This window comes from Pseudorasbora parva, chromosome 21, assembly GCF_024679245.1.
Source record: "Pseudorasbora parva isolate DD20220531a chromosome 21, ASM2467924v1, whole genome shotgun sequence".
NCBI lineage: Eukaryota > Metazoa > Chordata > Actinopteri > Cypriniformes > Gobionidae > Pseudorasbora > Pseudorasbora parva.
This window is the reverse complement of record NC_090192.1, coordinates 15846216-15873052: the sequence shown is the minus strand read 5'-3', so window position 1 is coordinate 15873052 and position 26837 is coordinate 15846216. Positions and strand designations below refer to the sequence as shown.

At 43.0% G+C, this 26837-nt stretch overlaps 1 protein-coding gene across 2 annotated transcripts in view; it reads left to right on the top strand.

Moving 5' to 3' along the window:
- plxdc1 (plexin domain containing 1) overlaps window positions 1–26837 on the top strand; it is a 355103-nt gene that overhangs the window by 267689 nt on the left and 60577 nt on the right. For both annotated transcript variants that reach the window (XM_067429432.1, XM_067429431.1), the window contains one exon: window positions 8113–8231. In XM_067429432.1, coding sequence (XP_067285533.1) covers window positions 8113–8231 — 119 coding nt within the window. The remainder of the gene's footprint in view (window positions 1–8112; window positions 8232–26837) is intronic.

Below are 26837 nucleotides of genomic sequence, written 5' to 3'. Positions count from 1 at the left end.
TTTTAATTTTTTAATTATATCATGTCATTACGTTGTCTTGACGCCAGCCAATCGTTGTACAGTATTGCTGATCGTGGTTTCGAGTATCGATGCATCTACCCTCTTCAGGGAACACAGGCACGAGCAGTGATTGCAGATAACGTAATCCAGATATTTTAATCCAATCCGCAAATTAGTTTGAAGAACAAGATTAGCCAGAGATCAGTTTTCAGGATTAAAAGATCTGGGATCTGTCAAATCATCTCGGATGTATTAAGCAAGGTACGAAAAACGGGCCCCTGGTTGGTTGTAGCGCTATCCTATCGCGTGCAGAGGGAGTTTGAAAGACAACCGTTTATCCTCCCCTCGGATTGAGCCCTGTCAATTGTGAGTTTCCAGACCAAACATATTGGGTGCTTCTCAATATCCTTCCTCGTTTGCTCACACCTCCGTCCTCCATCCTATGACCCGGAAACCGATGGAGCTCAGCCATCTTGTAGGAGATCTCAATTCTCTAATTGCACCGTGATGAGGCGAGGATGGAGGAGCGAGGAGGCTTCCTGAGGATTCATGAGTGAGGATACACTTCTTCGACTTTTATCGACTAAACATGACGCAAGCATTAATCCCCCCCCCCCCTTCACATCATGCCACAGCTTATTCATCATTATTATTATGTTTACATGTACAAGACACAAGTGTTTGTCAAATAACACCTGACAGTTCCAGAATTATATCAAAGCACAAGAAAATGAAAGAAACAAATAGAAACTAATATTATACAATGAAAAAGCAGTTAACTGGAATTTGTTGTTAATAATAACTGGTAATATTGATTAAATATATACAAATGTGGTATTTTGTGGAGGCTGAAGCTTACAATATAAATAGTTATCTCTAATGTTCAAGAATCCCGACTAAATCCAGCGGTGCAGTCATCATTAACTGACGCCACTTTGAAGTGACGTTAAAGAGAGCGAGGATATATCAATTCACTTGATTCAATTCCTCCGCCCTTGCGTCTTTTCTTCGCGCCTTTCCCTCGCGTCCTGAAGGGGTGGAGCTAAGGAGCGAGGAAAGGGAGCTAGGAAAGGAAACGAGGATGCACAAATAAGAATTGGGAAGAACCCCTTGATGTGGGTCTGGCTTGTCAGGCTACTATTCTGTGATACTTAAAGAGATTTTGGTCGACATAAGGTGAATCTGCAGCTTTAAAGGGATAGTTCACTCCAAAATAAAAAAAATGATCATCATTAACTCACCCTCAACCTTTATTAGTGTCTTTCTTGTGCTGAATACAAAAAAAGATATTTGATAACCAGACAGTTGGCAGCCATTGAAATCCATAGTATTTTTTTCCTACTATAGAAATCAATGGTTACTAACATTAATTCAAATATCTTCTTTTTTGTTCAGCAGAAGAAAAACACTCGTACAGGTTTGGAAAAACTTGAGGGTGAGTAAATATGACATTTTCATTCCAGGTAGAACTATCCCCTTTAAATAATGTTTTGTTGAAAACCTAAGCTCTTTTATTCTTCAAGTTTAATTTCTTTTTTGAATGCTATGTAGTTTCACAGAAAATGACCTGAGATGTATGTAATGGTTTATGGTCATAGCTCAGAGGTGTTTATTTATCTGCCTGTTTAGCTCAACACACCTGCCTAAAGGTTTCATTGATTGTAATGACCATGATCAGCTGCTTTCGGTGTGTTTAATTAGGGCTGGAGATAATCTCGATGGAAAGAATCTCACACACTTTCTTTTGATATTGAGCATTAATAGAGTTTAGAAAACTAAAATAAATACACAGAATTTAGCAGAACTATAATCTTAGTTTGAATATTTTGATTTGAGCAACTAAAAAAAAAGTGAATCATATTGGCCCTCATTTATCAGTCTGGTGTAGAAACGGGCGTACATGTTGGTAAGATTATGCTTACACTCCTCTCACCGCCTGATTTATGAAGCTGTGCGTACCTCTGCAATCTAGGTGTACTCTATACTTGCCCTTGATAAATGCTGTGGCTGAAACCGATCGTCATTAGAATAACATGTCCCTATATATTCAAGTCTCCGCCTCCCTCCCCCCACGCCCTCTATTTAAGCCATGGATACACGGAAGACGGCAAAGAAGCGAAACTTCTCCCACATGGAGATTGAGCCGATCGCCAGGGAAGTGGGAAAAAGCGAAATTGTTTATTTGGCAGTTTAAAGAGTGGAATTAAAGGCACCCACAAAAACAAAACCTAAATTATGAGTAATAGTGTGGGGGTTGAGAAGCGCACTCCAGCAGTTTAAATAGCAGTTTGGATGATAAATTATCACAATGCATTGTTTTACAGAACAAGGATTTTGAAACAATTAGCATTTAATTTCGTATCATGGCACATGTAGGCTATTGGGGTGTACGATAGTGATGATGATATGATGTGGAGTACCATTCATTCACATTAATAATTATTATTATTATTATTATTATTATTATTATTATTATTATTATTATTATTATTTAAAAGAAGAAGAATGTCATTTTTATTATTTTGTCAGTCTAAATTATTTTCAGTCCCAGTCCGTGCACAGCTGCTGGGCCTAACCCTGAAACGTCAGGTAAAGCGCACAGGGGGGCCTTAAAGTTCTGCTAATTAAGGGCGTGGTCACTTTGAGTGACAGGTGGATAGCCATTTATCCAGCGTCTATAGTCATTGCGTCTCCTAAGCTCCGCCCACATCCCGCCTCTCTGCTCATTTTCTGTTATCCGCGAGTGACACGCAATGACACCCTCGCAAGATGGCAACGCTTCAGAACGGCTTATCGGAATCCTATGGATGACGTTACGGAGAGTACGTCCATATTTTTTTTACAGTCTATGGTTGTTACATTAAAAACATTCCCCAAGGAAAACCCATTCCCAGCATGTGTTCCTCCCCCACTGATCATAGTCACCCTATGACAATTAAAGGGTTAGTTCACCCAAAAATTAAATGTAGAGAGTATTTTGGGTAATGTAGTCATTGATGGAGTGACAGTCCAGGATGGAATGCCCTCTGTGGGTAATCGCAGGCACTGAGGAATCTTGACAGCTAGAGACATCTCTGTCTGTGGGGGGGTTCTGCTATTTTTTATATTATTTTATTTTTTACTTTTTTTTGCCTTTTTTTATTTTATTTTTTTACAATTTCTTAAAAAGCTACACATCACAGGAATTGATACTTCAATTAAATTAATTTTAAAATATACCCAATTTATAATTTCAAAGTGTAATAACATTTGATTTACAATGTTTTGATTTACAATTTACTGTTTTATATCATTTCAAATAAGTGTAGCCTTGGTGAGCATAAGATACTTTAAAAATGTATATAAAGAAATATATATCCCAATGCTGTCTGATTAAATGTTAAAAACAAGTACAGTGTGTGCGATTTCTTATCATTAGTGAAACACATAGTTTAATCTGTATTAGAAAATTGCAGACAGTGTACAGTGGAGATCGTCTCGGGTTATGACTATAACCCTTGTTCCCTGAGAGGGAACGAGAAACTGCGTCGTAAAACGACTCTATGGGGAACGCCCACAGTGTGACGAGCCTGAAGCATGAATGAAACTAAGACCAACCCTGATTGGTGCTACGTCATGTGTCAAAAGCATTTAGTAAGTGAAGGCATACCTGGAAGTATAAAGGGATCATCACAACAGCTCTAGCTTTTCCGCGATGAAGCAAAACGCTCCCAGGCATGGAGAGGCGTGGCAAGGTGACGCTGGCAAGGCGTGGCAAGGTCACGCTGTGGGCGTTTCCCATAGAGTCGTTTTACGACGCAGTTTCTCGTTCCCTCTCAGGGAACAAGGGTTATAGTCATAACCCGAGACGTTCCCTTTCCGAGAGAACTCCCACTGGTTCGTAAAACAACTCTTTGGGGAACGAGTACCCACTATGCCACAATGACCCATGCCTGCCCTAGTGTGAAGTTGGAACCCAGGCACACTTAGGACGAGAGCACCCTAGCGCCTGGCGTCGCAGGGAGATGCAGACTATAGAACCTAACAAAAGTGTGTGGGGTAGCCCAGCCGGCTGCCTCACAGATCTCCTGAAGCGGGACCCCCATTTGAAGGGCCCGAGAAGAGGCCATAACCCCAGTGGAATGCTCCCTCAAAGCCAAAGGTGAAGGCAAGCAGCGCACCTGATAGGCCAAGGCAATCGTCTGGACAATCCAGTTACTGACCGTCTGCTTGGTCGTGGGCAGACCCCTTTTAGGAGACCCGAAACACACTAACAGTTGGTTCTCCACCGCGAAGACTTCCGCAGATAAATTTGCAGTGCTCTGACTGGGCAGAGCAGATGAAGTCTCCCCTCTTCAGCCGACACATGAGGTGGAGGATGAAATGCCTGCAGGACCATAGGCCGTGCCAAATTAGATGGCACCTTACGCACATAGCATGGCCTAGGATGCAAGATGGCCTAAACCCTGCTGGGGGCAAACTCCAGGCAAGTCGGCATTATAGCCCAGGCCTGGATGTCCCCCACCCTCTTAAGCGAGGTGATCGCAAGGAACAGCGCCACTTTAAACAACAGAACTCAATCTGTCGCCGACTCCAGTGGTTCTAAGGGGGCCTCAGCCAGCCCTTCAAGCACCACCGCCAGATCCCAAGTTGGAACTCTGGGGTGAGTCGGAGGCCTCATCCTCCAGGTGTCAGAGAGGAAACGTACGACCAAAGGGTACCTCCCTAGAGGCCCATCACTTACAGGAGCGTGGATACTGTATTGGCAGCCATGTACACCTTAAGTGTGGATGCGGTAAGCCCCGCAGTAAAAAAAAATCTTGGAGGAACTCCAGCACTGAAGTCCACCTCATGCTCCCTGCACTAAGTGGAAAATACATTCCACTTTAAGCCGTACAACCTTCTCATGGAAGGAGCCCTGGAACTGAGTATGGTCTCCACTACATCTGCCAACATGCCAGCCTCTAAGTACTGAGCCATCTCAGGGGCCAGACCCAAAGCTTCCACAGCTCTGGCTGGGGGTGAAATATTGTGCCCCCTGCCTGAGACAGCAGGTCCCTCCTCAAAGGGATCTGCCATGGAGGACCTGCCAGCAGTGCTATGATGTCTGAGAACCATGCTCGGGCCAGCGAGTAAGGGGCTACTAGGAGTAGACTGATCCATCCTGCCGGACCCTCTCCAGAACTCCCGGGAGCAGACCTTTTGGGGGAAATGCATACAGATGCAGCCTCTGCCACATCTGTACCATGGCATCCAACCCCAGTGGGGCTGGATGCGTGAGGGAAAACCACAGTGGGCAGTGGGACGTCTCTCAAGACACGAACAGATTCACTTCCACTGGGCCGAACCTCTCGCATATAGACCTCACCACTTCTGGGTCAAGTCTCTATTCCCCGGGCCTCAGCCCCTGCCTTGACAGGATGTCTGATCCTTGATTCTGGTCCCCGGGAATGTACATCACTCTGAAAGACGATAGTTTCCCCTGGGACCATAGGAGGATCTGATGTGCCAATCTGCACAGAGGGCGAGACCTCATACCCCCCTGATGGTTCAGGGTTACGCGACCACCTGAGGGTTACACGACCACTGACATATTTTCAGAGCGCACCAGAACGTGATAACCCCTGAGATCTGTCAGGAAGCTCCTCAGAGCCCTGAACATAGCCAACATCTCCAGGCAATTTATATGCCATGAAAGATGATGGTCGTGCCACAGACCCTGGGCAAAGCGGCCGTCCATAACCGCGCCCCAACCAGTGAGGGAGGCATCTGTTGAAACAGATTTCCGGCAACATGATGCTCCCAACACTGGCCCTTGGGACAGAAACCAAGGTTTCTTCCAAATTTATAGGGAACGAAGGCATCTGCGCATAACCCTGATCATACGGAATGGATTCCCCTTCAGGGAAAACCCTTTGGCTTTCAGCCACCACTGCAGGGGTCTACTGTACAGCAGGCCAAAAGGTATTACGTTGGACGCAGCTTCCATGAGCCCCAGCAGTTTTTGAAACTGCTTTACAGTGAGGTTGGAGTCTCAGTGGAGCGAAAACTGCATCCATGCACTTGGTGAATGTGCGAGGTGAGAGAGCTATGCCGAATGGAAGAACCCGATATTGGAATGCTTCGCCCCCGAAAGCGAACCTCAGGAACTTCCTGTGAGAAGGACTGATAGAAATGTGGAAGGATGAGTCTTTCAGATCTACCGTGACAAACCAGTCCTTGGACGAATTTGATTCACGATAATAGGTATTGTTAGCATCTTGAACCTGAACCTCCTCAGAGACCGGTTTAAATACATCAGATCTAAAATCGGACGCAGACCTCCATCCTTTTTGGGAACTAAAAAGTATCGGTTGTAGAACCCTGACTCCCATTTCTGGTGGAAGAACCCGTTCTATGGCCTCCTTTACCAGCAGGGAGTGTACTTCCTGCTCCATAACCCGAGCCCTCTCCGGGACCTCTGCAGTCCAGACCCCACCCCACTGAATCTTGGTGGGCTGTGGCCGAACTGCAGTCTGTACCCCTTTTCTATAGTGCACAGGACCCATAGCAACACATTCAACAGGCGCTGCCCCGCCCAGAAAAAAATCTACCAAGGGAATCAGCCTCTCGGGTCCAGCTCCTGAAGCGGCTGCCCGGCAGGGAGAGGTTGTGTACGATTTACGGTGTGTGCACGCTATCGCTGCCTGCTCAGAACCCCTTGGGGCGGACGAGGTAGCGCGTGTACGCTGGAAACTGATGTGGCCCGAAGCATCATTGACTGCAGGATTTTCACATCGATTTCCAGAGGGCTCCGCAGAGAAAACGGCCTCAGCCACTTTTCCCCGGAGCAGACAGCTGTCCTTCAGGCTAAGAAGGCTTTGGGAAAGAGGTCCTAGCCATGGTAGGACCTCTTTCCCAAAGCCTTCTTAGCCTGAAGGACAGCCCTCATGTCGCCCTTCTGCTGAGCCCGCTTTGGGGTGCGAACGCTCTAGAGGCGATGCTCTCCTTCTGTACCTGCCGGTATGAGGAGCTCGACTTGGAGCGGCGAGGGATAAACTGCTGGAACGCTGCAGATTGCCTCTTCGCCTCCTGATACCTGTCGGCGACCATATTGACAGCGTCACCAAACAGGCCAGAAGGCGAAAGAGGAGCATCAAGGAGGAAAACCTTCGCCTTCTCCTTGTTGCCTGACAGATTTAGCCATAAATAACTCTCTGTGGCCACCATAGCTGACATAGAGTGGCCCACAGCATGAGCTGTCTCCTTGGTGACCCGGAGAGACAAATCTGTCGCTCTGCGGAGCTCAGCCACATCCTCAGATGTGGGTCCCTCGCCTTCATCCAAGTTTTTTAACAGGTCGGTATGGTATACCTGCAATATAGCCATGGTATGCAGACATGCACCAGCCCGACCTGCCGCCATATATGCCCTGCCAACTCGTTGTGTAAGTCCGGAAAAAATGGCAAACCCCGATGCTGAGGTTGTGCTCTGTGCTGCAGGTAGCGCTCATCCAGTTTACTTTTAGCTTCTGTCGCTTCTTGCCTTTCTGATGGCCAGCTAATGTTTAATCTGGCCACCGCACGAGTCACAACCTCAATTAGCTCCACATAAGCTGGCAGGTGAGGGGACGAGTGAGCCACAACGTCACCCGCCTTGATGCTGAGCACATCCTCAGATGCAGACAGCTCAGACGTCAGACCTTCTCCTTGTGCAGAAGAAGCTGCATCGTGGGCTTCTGCATGGGGAGGAAGGGCATTAGAACTGTCTGATGATGATTGGGAATGTGCCGCCTCTGCGGACGCAGGACCTGAACCGCGCCGAGCGCGAGCCTGGATGGCCTCGTCAAACACGGCCAGGCGGGAGCGCAGCACTCTGATGGGGAGTGCTTCACAGTGCTCACAGTCAGCTCCCTCGAGAGCTGACTGAGCGTGCTGTGCTCCCAAACAGTTCACACACATAGAGACACACACAGACATTTATACTTCCGGGTATGCCGTCAATTACTACATCATGACGTAGCACCAATCAGGATTGGTCTTAGTTTCAGTCATGCTTCAGGCGCGTCATGCTGTGGGCGTTCCCCAAAGAGTCGTTTTATGATGCAGTGGGAGTTCCCTCGGAAAGGGAACTAACCTGACTTTGATGCCCCAGGTGACATATTTGTGGTACAATGGGACAACGTGAGGCTAAAGGATCGAGAGACTGAAGGAGCTTTCACCTTTCAGACTGTTCTCTATGGTAACGGGACCATTGTCTTCGGCTACAAGGACGTGAGTCAGCCTCAGATGTTTTAACTGATTCCATTCAACCAAGATAAATGAAACACATTAAAGCCCAAAGTATACTTCACTTTTTACTGTCAGTGTACGAGATGTGGATTTTTTCGTAAGAATAGTACATGTGTACTATATGCGAAGCGCCAGATTTTTTGCAAATGTGCTTAGGTAGCACATGCACATTTAATGATTTCTGCAATAGTATCCAGCTACAGCCCCGCAGCACACCAGTTTCAGAACACCATCCCAGAAGTGAGGCCGGGGCTTAAACAGTCATAGTTGCACTATCCATATATTCCCTTTCTTGGTAACACTTTATAATAATGTTCAGTTGTAAGTCATTTATAAGTGGTTAATTAATGATGATCTAATCATTTACAAAATATTCATAAATAATTATTAAGCGATATGCTAACATTTTATGAATGTTTTGTAAATTCAGTTACAAGTCATTTACAAGTGATTAGTAAATGATTAACTAATGATTTATGAAACATAACTATGGATTCATAAATGATTAATGAGTGATTTGTTAATTATTTTACATATATTTAGTAGATTCAGTTATAAGTAATTTACAATTGATTAGTTAATGATGAACTGATGATTTACAAAACATGACAATGCATTTCATAAATGTTACTAAATTGTTGCTTTTTTTGTATATTTTGTAGATTCAGTTATATTTACAAGTTATTAGATAATGATAAACTAATCATTACAAATCATGATTATACATTCATAAATGATTATGATATGCTAAGCAGATTATGAGTATAATATGCTAACATTTTGCAAATCTGTGGTCTTTTATCTTTAAAAAATAGCATATCATAAAATAATCAAACAGATCCTTAGGAAATGGTTATTAAGTAACTAGTTAAAAATTATTAATCACTGAAATGTCAGTGTACCATTATCTCAATAAACAATTGTTAATCATGAACAAATTATGATCAAACCATTAGTAGATAATGAATATATAATTTATTGATGCATCATTACATTTTTAAGCTGGTCTGTTAAAACCCACAAAAGGCATTTATAAATGTATGCATTTATATTTTAAAGAATGATAAATTACTAGTTGTCAAATTAATAAACATTTTAGGATGACTTAAAGTCAGGGGATTGCAGTGCGTTAGGTTAAATCCTTTCACTCAGTGGGTCAGACTTGTGTTCTGTGAGGTCTAGTGATAATGTGAACTGCTTTTACCGTCCAGTGAAGCATCAGGTGCACGTGTCAGAGAAGACAGCTGTCTATACCCTCACCAGTCAGCATTTACCTTAAAGTACACACTACACAATGTTCATCACCTGTTAGAGATGATGTTGTAAACGCATGAATAAATCATTTACAAATCTTTATCACCCATTACAAATGATCTGTACAAATATACAAAGCATTTACAATGCTTTATGCATCCCCCAATCTAAAGTGTAGACTATACATCACTTGTAAATGTTTTACACATCATTCACAGATCTTTCTAACCCGTTAAAAATGATCTGTACAAGTATACAAGGCATTTACATGCTTTTAGTGTCCCCTAATCTAAAGTGTAGACTATTCATCACTTGTAAATGATTTACACATCATTTGTAGATATTTCTCACCCGTTACAAATGCGTCCATTGGTTTCTACAACAAATGTAACGTTAAATGTGAAAATTAAATTCTGCTATTCCTCACCAGTTGCAATAGAAATGTGTAAATGGGTAATTCATTTAATTACTGTACGCATTTAACTCCTATTTGTCACATAACCAATCCCTTCCTTAAACCTACCCGTTTGTGTTTTATATAAAAATAAAAAACAGGCAGATATGACTGCAGGAACAATTTATTCAAAAAGTACTAATATTCCAAGTGTCCCGAGGCCAAATGATTGGTTTGTGTGAAGTAAATCCCCAGAAGCGATCAGCAGTGTCGAGTCCATCCACCGGCCGATGATCACTCAGTTTCAGTCAATCTTATGTCAATCTTGAGTACCTATAGAACAGTATTGCATCCTTCATATCTCCGAAAAGTCTTTAGTTTTATTATATTTATAAAAGAAATATGGGCTGTACCGAGTCTTTACGGAAAAAAAACAGAGCGCCTGGAGGCGTATCCTGTGGGCGGAGCAAAAGAATGACAAATGCGCAAAGCGATGACGTCCTCAAGCGTGGAGAAACCCTTGCTATCGATCTCAGCTAATAGATATGATCTAGAATCAAATTCGGAGGCTGAAATAAATTGAACAGGAGACACAGCAACAGCAGGACGTCCGTCTCTGTGGTATGTACTGTATTTAGTGGCCTGTCAACATTTGTGTGTCTTTACTCGAAGTTTATGAGGACATGATTCGGTTTATGGACTATTGTATGCGACTAAACCTTAGCAGTAGCAAGCAAAACGGTTTTGCACGTCAGACTAGTGTAACAACAATGGACTAACCGTTAGTGCATTTGAATGACGAAGCACGTGATCGTGTCGTTTACTGATGTTTACTCACGCGACGATAAGCAATATATTCCTTCTGCAGTGATCACTAGTCCTGGAAATGCAACCGCAACTCTACCCAGACGATTGATCTCAGGTAGCGTTCATTGTCTCTCAATTGAATGGCAAGGCCTTACGCTGGGCAGAAACGTAAGAATTACCCGATCTTACAGTCCAAGTCCAGCTTCGTGGCCCACTTCAAGGATGTGTTCGGAAGACCTGCCTGTCAATTGGTGAGAAGTTGTGTCATTTGAAACAAAATATGTCAATACATGAGTATGCCCTGCAGTTTCGGACCCTGGCCGCTGCTAGCGGATGGAACGAGCAGTCGCTGTTGACCACCTATCGTCAGGGTTTGGATCCCTTGTGTGCGGTTGCATCTCGCTACATACGAGGATACCATCGGGCTCGAATGCTTCATCCAGTTATCCATCCGCTTCGCCACTCGTATGCAGTCGTGTCTCGAAGAGCACCAGGGCCAGTTGATGATCTTTCAGTCCCTCCGTCGACCAGAATCCGTCAGCCCTCCAGAACCATTATCCGAACCCATGCAAGTGGATAACAATCGTCTGACCCCAGCAAAGCAACGGCAACATTTCCTAAATTTTTTTTTTTTTTTTTTTTAACACCAAAGTAATGTACTCATGAAAGGTTGGATTTTTCTTTTTTTTACATTTGGGTTCTATGTTGTTTAAAAAAAGCAGAATTTTTAGAAGTCCACGACCACATCTTAAACAGGGGTGCCAGTAATTGTGGAGGGCACTGTATATTAGTATTATTCATGGTATTATTTTGTTCACATTCATGTTGTTACAAATAATACTGACAGAAAATATCCAATAAGATTTAATGTTAATGGACACAAACACTGTAGTTTATTGTTACTTCAACAATACTACAACTTTTTATTATTATTTACAAAATATAGGCCTAATTCTGTTACGGTACAGACTGACGGAGACAAGAGATGGTTAACTGAGTTTATTGAATGGGCACCAGTAGAGAATGACTGTGACAGAGTGAAGTGAGGTGACGGTGATCGGGCTCTTGGGTGATGTAGGGATGGACTTGGTAGGCTCAGGAGGGGACGATAGAGAACACAGAACACACACTCACGCTGGACACTGGAGATCGCTGGAGTCTTGGAATTCGCTGGAGAATGAATTAACACACTTCGAGGGAGTCCTTAAGGTAAGCAGAGCAGGTTAGTACCTTTTGCAAACGAGACCGGACACTTGTGTGTGAGCGTGTGTTTTATGCTGTGAGTGTTGAGGTGCTGATGAAGTGTAGGTGCATGTAATCAGTATTCTTGGGAGTGTGCACGTGGGTTGTCAGTGACGTGTGAGCCTGGCATGTCTGTGACATTACCCCCCCTCCACCGCTCCTGAGGGCCGAGGACCCCGACGCCGTGGTGGACGACCTCGGCCTCGAGGTGCTGGTCTATCTGGATGAGCGGCATGGAAAGTGTCAAGTAGAGTGGGGTCAAGGATGTCATTGCTAGGTACCCATGAGCATTCTTCAGGGCCGTACCCCTCCCAGTCCACTAAATACTCGAGGATTCCACCACGACGTCGGGAGTCCAAGATGTCCTTCACCGCATAGGTGGCTCCTTCTTCTACGGTGAGTGGGAGGGGGGTCTCCTCGTCAACGCCAGGCTCTGTGGAGGGAGAGACAGAGGGGTAGTGAGGCTTCAGGAGTGAGACGTGAAACGTGGGGTGGATGCAGAACTCGGGGGGGAGCTGGAGCTGGTACGTGACAGAATTGATCTGCTTCACAATCTTATAGGGACCAATGAACCTGGGACTGAGCTTCTTGCACGGCAGGCGTAAGCGAATGTCCCGCATAGACAGCCACACCTTTTGTCCCGGCTAGAAGGTGGGAGTGGAGGCTTGGCGAAGGTCGGCTGCCATCTTACGCCTGCGGAGAGCTCGCTGAAGTTGGTGGTGTGCGGAGTCCCAGACCCTCTCGCTCTCCCGGAACCAGTAGTCAACCGCTGGGATGTCCGATGGTTCACCCGACCATGGGAACAAGGGGGGTTGGTATTCCTGCACGCACTGGAAGGGCATGAGTCCGGTGGTGGGTTGGCGCAGGGAGTTTTGTGCGTACTCGGCCCATCCTAGAAACTGGTTCCAGGAGTTCTGTTGGCTGTGACAGAAGGTACTGAGGAATCTTCCGATCTCCTGGATCTTCCGTTCTATCTGCCCGTTCGTCTGAGGATGGTATCCAGACGAGGCACCCTCTCACGTACCTTCTGACGTCAGCTGCCATGTTGGGCCACCAGAAGTGGTCTCGTAGCAGCGAGAGGGTTTCATTGATCCCTGGGTGGCCAGTGCCCAGTGACGAATGTGCCGAGTGAATCAGAGGTGTGTGCGGTGCCCGTGGGATGCACTGATGGTCTGGGGGGCAACCCGGCGGAGCGGCGGCGGAGGCATTGGAGAAGGGAAGGGTCTCTTTCGACCAGAAGATGGGGCTCACGAAGACTTTCTCTGGAAGAACTGGTTCTGGTTTCTCAGGGGGTCCCTCAGGGGCATGTAGGTGGGAGAGGGCATCAGCCTTTATATTCATGGACCCAGGACAGTAGGAGATCTGGAAGTTGAACCTCGTAAAAAAGAGTGCCCATCGGGCCTGGCGAGGGTTGAGTCTCTTGGCATCCCTTAGATATTCAAGGTTTTTATGGTCAGTTAGGTCGAGAAATGGGTTCTTAGCTCCCTCCAACCAATGCCTCCACTCTTCTAAGGCGAGTTTGATGACGAGGAGCTCCCGGTTGCCGATGTCGTAATTTACCTCCGCCAGGTTGAACTTCCGGGAGAAGAAGGCACATGGATGGAGGCGGCTGGGCGTCCCCTGCTGCTGGGACAGGACCACTCCCGCTCCGGTGGTGGAGGCGTCCACTTCCACAACGAAAGGGAGGTCGGGATCCGGGTGTACCAGGAGGGGAGCGGTGCAGAAGGCTTCTTTCAGATCTTCGAAGGCTTGTGTGGCCGCTGGAGTCCAGGACAGAGATTTGGGCTTGCATCGCAGGAGATGTGTGAGTGGACCGGAGATGATACTGTAATTCTTGATGAAGCGGCGGTAGAAATTTGCAACGCCCAGAAAACATTGGAGTTCTTTGATGGTGGAAGGGAGTGACCAGGATCTGATGGCTTCCACCTTCCCCTCGTCCATCCGGATGCCACTGCGGTCGATGTTATATCCAAGGAACTGCACTGAGGGCTTGTGAAAGGAACACTTTTCAGCCTTGAGGAAGAGCTGGAATTCCCTCAGGCATTTCAGGACCTCCGCAACGTGGTGGCGATGTTCGGCCAGGCTCCGGGAGTAGATGAGGATGTCGTCAATATACACCAAGACCGTCTTATAGAGGAACTCCCGGAGCACCTCGTGTATGAAGTCCTGGAATACAGAGGTGAGTCCATAGGGCATGACGAGGTACTCATAGTGGCCAGTAGGTGTCACGAATGCTGTCTTCCACTCATACCCCTCACGTATCCGGATGAGGTTATATGCGCTGCGGAAGTCCAACTTGGTGAACATAGAAGCACCTTGGAGATGTTCCAGCGCTGTTGGGACAAGAGGAAGGGGATAACGGAACTTGACCTTGATTTTATTAAGTGCTCTGTAGACGAAGAAGAAACTTGAGGCAGCAGGGGACGTCGATGGTCTGATGTAGCCCTGGTCGAGTGCCTCCCGGATGTACTCTTTCATGGCTTTCTCCTTCGGAAGGGATAGGGGATAGATCTTCCCCTTGGGCACTGGCTTACCCGGAAGCAGATCGATGGCACAGTCCCATGGCCGATGAGGAGGCAGCTTGGAAGCCCGGTGAGGGCAGAACACGTCGCTAAAGGGGGCGTAACAGGAAGAAAACTTGACTGAACTTTGATCGATGGGGCTCTCGATGGAGGTAGCACATACAGGAATCTTCCTAGAAGATAACACAGGAGGGACAGGCAGTGCAGACAGACAGCTGGAGAAGCATTGATCGCCCCACTTTAGGACTTCACCGGACTTCCAGGAGATGATGGGGTTATGCTGCTCCAGCCAGGGGCGCCCTAGGATCACGTCAGTGGTGGAATCCTCCAGAACCAGTAGAAGTATTTCCTCTGTGTGGAGTATGCCGGTCTGGAGCTGCAGGGGCCCGGTGAGGAGTTCGACCTTCCGCCGACTAAGGGGTTTACCCGTTACTGATTCGATTTGGTAGGTGGAAGAAGTGCAAGTCGTCGGGAGACGGAGCTGACGGCAGAGGGCACCAGATATGAAGTTCCCCACGGAACCGGAGTCGATGGAGGCATAGACTGATAAGGAAACATCGACAGTAATGAGGTTCACAGTGGTGGTTAACGGTTGACTTCTGTACGATGAAGGGTAGATCACACTCACCAAAGGACGAGGTGGACGCGTGGGACATTTGGAGATGAAGTGATCGGAAGCCGCACAATACAGGCATAGCCCCTGTCCGAGCCGTCTCCTCCGTTCCGCAGGGGTCAATCTCGCATTCTCCACTTGCATGGGCTCAGAGACGGCAGAGGGACGGCAGACTCGGGAACTGGTCCTGGTGTTCTTCCAGACACGCCTGCATACGAGTGGCGAAGCGGATGGACAGTTGGATGAAGCGTTCTAAGCCGATGGTATCCTCGTATGCAGCGAGATGCAACCGCACGCGTGGATCCAGACCTTGGCGATAGGTGGTGAGAAGCGCCTGTTCGTTCCATCCGCTGGCGGCGGCCAGGGTTCTGAACTGTAAAGCATACTCATTTACGGACATATTATTCTGTTTAAGATGATATAACTTCTCACCCACGGAAGCGTCCCAGGCAGACTTTCCGAAAACAACTTTGAAATGGGAGAGGAAACTTGACAATGATTGTACAATGGCATTACCTTGCGAGTACAAGTTTCCGCCCAGCGTAGAGCCTTACCGCTCAGTTGGGAGATGATGAACGCAACGCGGGCGCGATCCGATGGATAAAGGTGCGGTTGCATCTCCAAGACCAGTGAGCACTGTGAGCAGAAGGAATCCGTTGCAGTCCTCCGCCGATCCAGAGAAGGGCGTTCTCGAAGTGACGCTAGTGGATGCGGAAGTGCTTGCCGGTGCCGGTGGTGGTGAAGTGGTGGTGAGTTCACGGCGTACGGCATCCACCAGCTCTTGGAAGGGATCCGGGTGGCTAATACTGGTGCCCGCGGTCTTGGTCCGGTCTTCTGTTAAGGTACAGACTGACGGAGACAAGAGATGGTTAACTGAGTTTATTGAATGGGCACCAGTAGAGAATGACTGTGGCAGAATGAAGTGAGGTGACGGTGATCAGGCTCTTGGGTGATGTAGGGATTGACTTGGTAGGCTCAGGAGGGGACGATGTAGAACACAGAACACACACACGCTGGACACTGGAGATCGCTGGAGTCTTGGAATTCGCTGGAGAATGAATTAACACACTTCGAGGGAGTCCTTAAGGTAAGCAGAGCAGGTTAGTACCTTGTGCAAACGAGACCGGACACTTGTGTGTGTGTGAGCGTGTGTTTTATGCTGTGAGTGATGAGGTGCTGATGAAGTGCAGGTGCGTGTAATCAGTATTCTGGGGAGAGTGCACGTGGAGTGTCAGTGACGTGGGAACCTGGCGTGTCTGTGACAAATACATCCGTAACATGTTATAAAGTGTTTCCCATTTTATTCAATTGTATTATTTTGATTTAAAAACAATAGATAGAGAATGTGACATTTCTATTTTTCAAATGTCAAATAAAAATAACATTTAATTCAAGGCCTTAAAGTGAAACGTGTTTCTCTGAAAGAACACAAACAGGACATATATAAAATATTTATAAAATAATAGGTTTAAAACTAATTTAAATGGCACATAATAAAAATAAAAACATGCAAAAAAAATTATCTTAAAACACAAAAACATGGGTAACACTTTGCGTGAAGGGTACATGAATTATCATGAATTCATGCATTAATTAATGCATGACTAATGCATTACTACATGCAATAATATCTAATATAATTATAATATGAATCATCAGGAACTAAAAGGAATTCAAAGTCTTTCCTTCATGACTTCATGGATGAACAACACCTTAATTAAAAAATTAACTAAGGTGAGTACATCATGATGAATTATGGTTTATTACACATGATCATGATGTTTTCAGTGTCAAAAAACATTGATCTAATTCATGCATGTAAGACTACTTTTAATATGTTTTATTATATTTATCGGGAGGATTCAGACAATTAACCTAATTAATTTGCTTTACTCTAGTAATGTAAGTGAGACATTGTGAATTATTAAAGGAATATACCAAAAATCAACGTTACCTTATGCATGCACAGGCTAGACCAGTAACGTTATATAAATTCATGTGATTAACTAAAGTTTTTTTCTTCTTTGAGTTAAGCATGTTTATGTCTTCTTCATAGTAGCCTGCAGATAAATGGTCAGACCCCAAAACTGGCCACAGGCTCAGCACATAGCACATGAATTCTGTTGACATTATAATACAGTAGTCATCATTAACCAAGTATTAACTTCTCATGACTTCATCATGTTTGTGGCCCCTCAACTAAATTGGTGACATGGTCCTTTGAAACAATGATGATGTGTTATTAATGATGGCATTGTGAAATGTTCAAGCCTTTACACACAGTTATCACTAGCTTTTTCATAGTTTAATGTGATGTACAGATGAATATTAAAGTCGATAAATTCAAGTTCACGTAAACTCTTCCCGCCCTCTGCTGCGGCCTCGCATTATATGACATGATGATGATTCAATATTCCTATTATTATACTTAAAATAGTTTACAGAAAAGGCTTAACAAACTATTGCATAGATAAGCTATATTAAGCCTACAGTACGCATCAATATCTCTTTCCTTTGTGCGTTTCTTTTACTGTGTCTATGGTTTAATGTTGTGAGCGGAAGCGTTGCCTCTGCACGTGTGCGCGATATGACTCCATGTTGCTTTAAGCACATCATTATGCGCATGGGATGCGTATTAGCGCATGCGCACTTTGTGCTGCTCTATATTGAAGTTTTTCATATTATAATACTGTTGCGCAATAAAAGATTATAATTTCTTTTTCAGTCTTGTATATAAATACATATTTTTTGTAGTTTATTTATTTTGAATCAACAAAGGCACAAAGGCCTATTATGTTTTAAAGTATCAAAAGATTTGACTACGCTGCAAAAATGCTCTTCTTATTTGGTATTTGTTTCTTGTTTTCAGTCCAAATATAAATCAAAATTAAGTGAGTTTGTGCTTAAAACAAGCAAAATGATCTGCCAATCGGGTGAGGGAAATAATCTTCTTTCTGTTTGGGACAAAAACAAGATTTCAATCAGAAACAATATTACTTTTTCTTACTTCACTGGCAAATCATTTAGCTTGTTTTAACCAAAAACGAACTGGATTTTATTTTAACAAAACAAGAAAAAATATCTTATGTCATTTTACTTAATGACATTGTCGTTATCTAGTAAATGCATATTGCTTTAAGAATGTTTAGGTATTTAGACTAAACAAGACAAAAATAGCAACATAAGATCACAGGACTGAAAAAGAAATGATAAAAATCTTTTGTTGCGCTAAAGTATTATAATATGATATACTTCAATAGGCAGCACAAAGCGCGCATGCGCTATGCACATCCTGTGTGCAGAATGATGTGCTTGAAGGAACATGGAGTCATAGCGAGCACATATGCAGAGGTAGCCCCGCTTCACAACAAGCACAAAGGAAAGAGATATTGATGCATACTGTAGGCCTTATAGCATATCTATGCACTAGTTTGTTAAGCCTTTTCTGTAAACTATTTTAAGTATAATAACAGGAATATTAAATCATCATGGCATTGACTGTCATAACGCGATGCCGCAGCAGAGGGAGAAGAGTTTACGTGAATTTGAATTTATCGACTTTAATATTCATGTGTACCTCACGTTAAACTATGAAAAGGCTTACGATAACTGTGTAAAGGCTTGAACTTTCATGTACATATACATGTCATTTCAAAATTGTGCAAAACTGTGCATAAGGTAACGTTGATTTTTGAATATTCCTTTAATAATTCACAAGTTCACACTTACATTACACAAGTAGAGTAAAGCAAAATAATTAGGTTAATTGTCTGAATGTGCTCCTGCCGATAAATATAATAAAACATAAGTAGTCTTATTTTTATTTATTTGTTTATTTTAATGGATCCCATAGCTAGAAAGCCTATGCAATCAACTAGTCTTCCTGGGGTCCATTCTAAAAGGTTAAATTGCAACTACAACAGCAACAACATTACATCATAGTAGGTAAATAAACACAAATTACAAAAAATACATTCATACATGCTTAAATTCTGGGTTCAAAAGTAGTCTTGCATGCATGAATTAGACTAATTTTTAAACATAGAAAACATCATGATCATGTGTAATAAACCATAATGTATGATGATTCACTCACCCTAGTTAATGTTTTAATTAAGGTGTTGTTCATCCATGAAGTCATGAATGAAAGACTTTGAATTCCTGTTAGTTCCTGATGATTCATATGATAAATCATGCGTCATATCCGGGGTGAACGCTGGCGCTACCTGCTGCCGCTGCTCCAGGACATTTTGACTTTTAGTAGTTGTTTTATTGCTGTTTTAAGCTGTTTTATAGCCATCATTTATCTGTGATCTGCCTGTTACGCTGACTACAGCGAGTTTGGACCACCGCACGCTATTATCAGCTGATCTGTGTGATACTTCTCGTGGCTGCCGGTTTGCCTGCCGGTTACTGACCTCTGATTCTTCACTCGAGGTGCCTTTGGCGCGGGAAGCAACTATGAAGATCATCGGACTGCTTGAATGGATTAACTACGTCTGGGTCATCCTCTCTGCAATATACCACCCTGCAGTGTTGATCCTTCAATATTCTGCGGCGGAACTTCTCCAGCTCCGCTCCCGTCCTTTTGAACTCCCGTCAGCTTTACATTTCCATCCAGATGTTGCGTATCAACCACGTCGACCGTACAGTCATCGTGGGTCTCGACGAAGCTACACCATCGATGACTCGTGCTCAATACGGTCATTCTGGTCGTCGAATCCACGTCCAGCAAGGAGGTTTACACGCACTGTTGATCATGGTGTACTAACCAATTTGGCCAGATCGGTTGGCAACGATACTGGAAAAAACAATCTCTCCTTTGGATTACTCAACGTACGATCACTCTCCAATAAAGGACCTCTGGTGCATGATATGCTGTCTGACCGTAAGTTTGATTTCCTCTGTTTAACTGAGACTTGGCAGAAACAGGATGATTTTCTCTACTTTATTTGTAAATCCCGCGCTACTGGACGGGGAGGGGGTTTGGCAATACTTCATAAAGAGAAATGGAAAGTATCCCAGCTAATTGTGCCTACATATTCTTCATTTGAATCGATTGCCCTAAAAATCAATGGGGCTATTCCTACCATTCTCATGTCTATCTACCGCCCCCCTAAGAGCAATCCCTTCTTTTTAACTGAAGTTTCTGAGCTTCTGACTTACATTTGTCCCATGTCTCCAAATGTTATCATGCTGGGGGACTTTAACATTCATATAGATGAAGTCATTGACACAAGTACAAGTGATTTTCTGTCCTGTCTGGATAGTTTTGGTATGCTGCAATTCACTAACTTGCCCACCCATTCTAAAGGGCATATCCTTGATCTAATTTGCTGTTCTGGCATTATTCCGTATAATTGCTCTGTTTTCGACTTGTCCATATCAGACCATCTACTTGTGTCTTTCTGCATCCAACTGACAGTTTTTAAGGTAAATCTGTGTCGTTCTATCCAATTTCGGAACATTAAGAACATTGATATGTCTTCTTTCTCTGATGAACTTGCCATCTTTTCCAGCAAAGCTGATTTTACTGATGCTGATGTACTGGTTTCTTATTATAACAATGGACTAACTAAGATTTTGGATGATTATGCACCTGTGAAAACCCGGACTGTCTCTTTCATTCATTCTGCTCCATGGTTTACCCCAGAACTTCGTCAACTTAAAACTAAAGGTCGTAGGTTAGAGCGTCTGTACGCCAAATCTGGTCTCACTGTACATAAACAAATGCTTTCTGAACATGTCCAACTTTATAAGGATGCACTGTCTAAAGCTAAATCTGATTATTACTCTATTTTAATTGGAGCCAGAGAAACAAATTCAAGATCTCTTTTTTCTGTGGTAAAAAATATCTTACGACCACCGGATTCTCTGCCATTAGACATGTATTCTACCACACTATGTGACAATTTTATGACTTTTTTTGAGTCTAAGATTAAAAATATTCACCAACAAATACTTGCTAGTAACATAGGTTATAACTACTGCTGCTCAGTTTTTCAAGTGTCCCCACACTCTGGTCTCTCTTCTTTTTTATTACCAACTGATGCGGAGATACTGCGTCTTATCCGGGAATCCAAGCCTACTACCTGTTGGCTTGATCCTCTGCCAACTCACTTAGTCAAAGCCTGTTTACCATCTTTATCTACATTAATTTCTAAAATTATCCATTGTTCACTTGCTTCTGGCTATGTACCCTCCTATTTCAAATCTGCTATTATTACTCCAATCCTTAAGATACCAGGGGCGGATCCATCTAACCTAGATAATTACCGTCCGATTTCTAATTTGCCATTCATCTCTAAAATTCTGGAAAAATGTGTTGCAACACAGGTAAATGATCATCTGTCCAAAAATAACCTGTTTGAGCAGTTTCAATCTGGCTTCCGTCCGCACCACAGTACAAAGACAGCTCTTGTCAAAATCACTAATGACTTGTTGTTGGCAGCTGACTCTGGTTTATTAACCATTCTTGTCCTTCTCGACCTGAGTGCGGCCTTCGACACCATCTCGCACAAAATACTCCTTGACAGGTTAGTTTTTATTGGGATCACGGGCACACCTCTGTCCTGGTTTATATCGTATCTCTCTGGCCGTACTCAGTTTGTCCAATTAAAGCACTTCCGATCAAGATCATCGACAGTCACTACTGGTGTTCCTCAGGGCTCTGTTTTGGGTCCGCTTTTATTCATTATCTATCTACTTCCACTTGGTCATATTTTCAGGAAATATGGCATTCACTTTCACTGCTATGCCGATGACACCCAGCTATACTTATCTTCCAAAACCTCTGACTTTTTTCCACCACCTCTCTTGTCCCGTTGTTTGGCTGAAATTAAAGACTGGCTCTCAGCTAACTTCCTTAAGCTTAATAGTAGCAAAACCGAGGTCCTACTTGTAGGGACAAAATCCACATTGACAAACTCTGACTATATACCTGTGGATATTGATCAACATCTCATTTATTTATACATCCCTCTTCACAGGTTAAGAGTTTGGGTGTAATTCTGGATAGCACACTTTCATTTGAAGCCCATATTAATAATATTACACGTACCGCTTATTTTCATCTGCGTAATATTAATCGCCTTCGTCTATCCCTTTCAATGAACAACACTGCAATTCTCATTAATGCACTAGTTACTTCACGTATTGATTAGTGCAACACTCTTCTTACTGGTCTTCCGTCCAAACTTCTCCATAAACTTCAGTTGGTTCAGAACTCTGCGGCTCGTGTTCTTACTAGAACTCCTTCTACCATGCACATTTCACCAACTCTCCAGCAACTTCACTGGCTTCCAGTGAAATATAGAATTGACTTCAAAATCCTGCTTCTCACATTCAAGGCACTTCACAGTCTAGCTCCTCCCTATCTTACAGATCTTCTTCATATTTACACTCCTTCACGCACTTTACGATCCTCACTCTCACTCTCTCTTGTCTTACCACGTATACGCTTAAAGACCATGGGAGCTAGAACTTTTAGCCATGCGGCCCCTCGCTTGTGGAACTCTCTCCCTCTCGATATCCGTAATATTGACAGTCTGCATACTTTTAAATCTCGTCTTAAGACCTACCTTTTTACACAGGCTTTTTTATGATTTACTACTTATTTTTCTGTCTCTATGATGCATGTGTTTTAAGTGTGTTGATTTATGTATTTATATTGTTATTGCTGTTTTTCCCTGTAAAGTGACCTTGGGTGTTTTGAAAGGCGCTGTTAAATAAAATGCATTATTAGGGGCCAAGCACCGAAGGTGCGGAGGCACCTATTGAAACCGTTGTCGCACTTTCTTCTTCCGCCATGGAGGTCTATGGCAGCCCATAGAACCGTTTGCGGGAAAGTTGTAACGATTTGACATTCTGATAGAGGGCAGTCCCAACATTAAATACACCAATTTTGGTGTCTCCAACTCAATCCCTCTAGCGCCACCACCTGTCCAAAGTTGCACTCATGTTTATGCTAATAACTTTTGAACCTTAAGGGCTAGAAACAAAATTCTTGTTTCCTCAGATTTCTGAGCTCCTGCCAATCCGAAAGCACTATATGACGTCATTTCCGACATTATATGTTTCCCGCCATTTTAAATTTCCCCAAAATCCTACTTTTGCGAACTCGTCCTAGACTGTTCGTCTGATTTGCACGAAAATTGAACCAGATCATCTGCAGCCAGTGTCGACAAAAAGTTATGGAATTCAAGTTGATTCGTCAAATCTTTTCCGTTAAACGCGCAAACAAATTTTATGTAGCGCTTGCAAAAACAGACGTATGGCTGTATCTCTGCAACGCTTTACCGTATTCAGACCAAACTTGGTACATGTTGGCACAAGCATGTCTTGAGGCAACCTGCTGCGTTTCGGCGCAGCGCCACCTACTGGCCCGGAGATAGGAAAAATGGCTATTTTTGCTTTTTTTTGCTGAACCTTTTGCCCAAAAATCACAAAAGTGGTCTCGTCAGATTCGAGACGTCATGCCGAGTCAACTGATGTCCAATTTTACCATGTCGGCCATTTTGGCTGTCGGCCATCTTGAATTATGTGCCAAAATGCTGTATTTTATGAACGCATGAACGGATTGTTACGGAACTCGGCATGGGTCATCACCACGATGCCCTGAAGTAGCCTGAGAAGTTTCGAAACAGCGCCACCTAGTTGAGATTTTTTTTAAAAAGTGCTTATAACTTTGGGTGTGGTTGACTTATTTTCACGCGACTCATCTCCTTAGACTCCTGAATCGTTGCAGAGTCCAACGATACCACACTTGCCAGGTTTCGGCGTATAGTTTGTGCACCGTTGTAATTTAGCGCTTTAAGAAAATTAGCCGATATCTTCGAAACCACTGGTCCGATCGAGACGAAACCAGCGTCAGAAGTTCGGAAACATAGGTCGCTAGGCACAGTCGTGAGGCCAAATCTCAAAATTTTGATAGTAAGGGGTAGTAAAATCCAATCAAAGTCAAGCGTCAGGCTGAAACCCTATTGGAACTGTTCATTTCCCCATGATGCATCATTTTCCAGCTAAAACTGCTCGGGCAGACCAAACCGTAAGTCGTAGAGACTTGAAACTTTCAGGGCTGGTAGTACTCACAACCACTGCAGACGTCACCGAAGCCCGCCCCGATCGGCCTGACGGGGGCGCTACAGCGATCAAAAGTGCGAAACGGCGACCAAAAGTACGAAACGGCTCATAACTCCTCAACCGTAAGGCTTAGCCTCGAGTGTCTTATATTGCTGGAATCCTTGGCTCGAGACGGACAAAATGCATATCTCGGATTTGCTCGCCCTTCATGCGCCAATTTCGAGATATTTTAGGTTTTTTGTAAAACCTACTTTTGCAAATTACTCCCAGCTTATTTGACTGATCGGAACCAAACCACTGCAGAAATGTTCTCTGGAGAGAGACTATCAATAATTATCAAAAAAAAAAAACATTTTGATTTATGGTTGCTAAGGGGAGCCAAAATGTTTGATGTGACCGGGACCTTATTTAATAAAATGGCTATAACTTGTGAACAGAACGAGATATTTCCACCAAATTAAGGTCACGTATGAGTGAGATCAGTCTGAGATCACATGAAAAAAATCGCAACGATTGATCACTTGGTGGCGCTATAACAGGGGAAAAACTCATGAAACTGGCAATATACGCACCCAAACATTAGTCAGATGAAAATGGGCATTCATTGTCTTTATCCTTGGTGCCATGATAGTCTATGAGGACAATGGCGTATCACAAACAAAGCATACTTCATTGGCGCAATGCCCTGAAGGAGCCTGAGAATTTTCAAGCCAGTGTTTTTCACAGTATTCACCTCATTAGACTCCTGAATCCTTGCCGAGTCCAATAATACCAAACATTCCTGGTTTCACCTTATGGTTTGTAAAAAGGTGTACTTTAGCACCTAAAAAACCTTTGCGAATGTAGGAAACAGTTAGTCCAATTAAAACAAAACCACAATAGGAAATTCTGAATACTTACATAGGTCAATAGCTAAACAATAATGACCAAAACAAAGCCAAAATTTTGGAAGAAAAAAAAAATCCAATCAATGCAGCCCATACTCTCAAATATATTTTGCTATAACTTTAAAAGAAAATTAGATATTTACAACAAATTTGACATATATTTATGGACCCCTTTGAGGACACCTAAAAAAGCTATGATATTATATTTTTCCTTAGTTAATTTACCCATGAATGCTCTATCCCATCTATGATCTAAGTTTATTTGTTTATTTGGATCCCCATTAGCCAATACCTAGGCAGTGACTACTCTTCCTGAGGTCCCAAAAAGTAAAAAATACAAAACTACATTGAAGCTGCAAGAGGCATAAAAGGGTCCTCGCAACTGTAATTTTCACCAAAATTAAATCGTATTGTCTTCAGACCATGTGAACAAATAATTATGGATTTCGTGTTGATAGACAAAACAGTTGTCATATACCACAGCAACGCAGTTGAGCTCTGATGCAAAAATTACTCTTGAGGCTGTATCTCTGCAATGCTTTGACATATTGACACCAAACTTTGCATGTGTCATTGTCTCCTCAATCTGACTACACCACATCAGTTTAGTAACAGTGCCACCTATTGGTCGAAAATGATAAACCATTAAATCATTATTATTGACTGTATTTAAAATTGTACTGCTTTTTTGCCTAAAATCAACTTAATAATTCTTTAATGGCTCATTGTTGCAGTTGGTTTGACACTTCCAGCCATGCTGGCATGTCTTGTCTTCTTCTTTGCGCTTGGCCCCGACAATTGCTGCTTGCAGCTATATTTATTATTATTATTATTTTTCATGAGATATGAATGCATGTAGTAATGCATAAGTCATGCATTAATTAATGCATGAATTCATGATAATTCATGTACTCTTAGTGTGTAAAGTGTTAACAAAACATGTGACTCTTAAGCCCATATCCTGGCATTTCTGCAGAAATACTTGTAAAGATTAAAGTGTTTTCATCCCTGAAAATGAAATGAATTTGGTTTTATGAATGAATAATTATTTAATATTAAGACAAATAATATATTTTGACAAATGCAAAAAAGCTTTAATGATAAAATGTGAAATATTTCAAAAGATGAAAGTGTTTTCATCCATGAAAACAAAATTAATATTTTTTATTAATTGATAATTATATAATATTAAGACAAATAATATCTTTTGACAAATGCAAAACAAAAAGCTTTAATGATAATGTGAGAACCTGAAAATGTGAAAGACAAACAGAATCAATATTCGTTCACCACCACGTGTATCATGACAGAAAAATCACACACAACTCAACATATTCTCATTCACGGGTAACACTTTAGAACAATGGTCCATTATTAATAAATAACTATGCAGGAAGTAATGCAGGACTAATGAGTAGCACTACATTAACACTTAAGCTACTACTATTAACTAATATAGAAACAAGCTGAACTAATCAGTAAGTAATATTGAATTCAGAATTAAGATAGTTTCTTATTAGGTAATTAATAATTACTGAATGAGACGGGCATCACTAATAATAACTAATAGGTAACAAGGAAAATACTAAATTACTAATTAATTACTAATCACAACATTAACATGTCTAAGAAGTAAGAACTCTCAGTTATGGCCATAAAATGCATCACTAATTACTTAAGTGTTACCAAGTCATTATGCAGGAATTTGGACCATTATTTTAAAGTGGAAAACATTGTTAGATCACTAGTAGTTCTTAAAAATTGTCCTTAGTAACTCTGAATAAATTA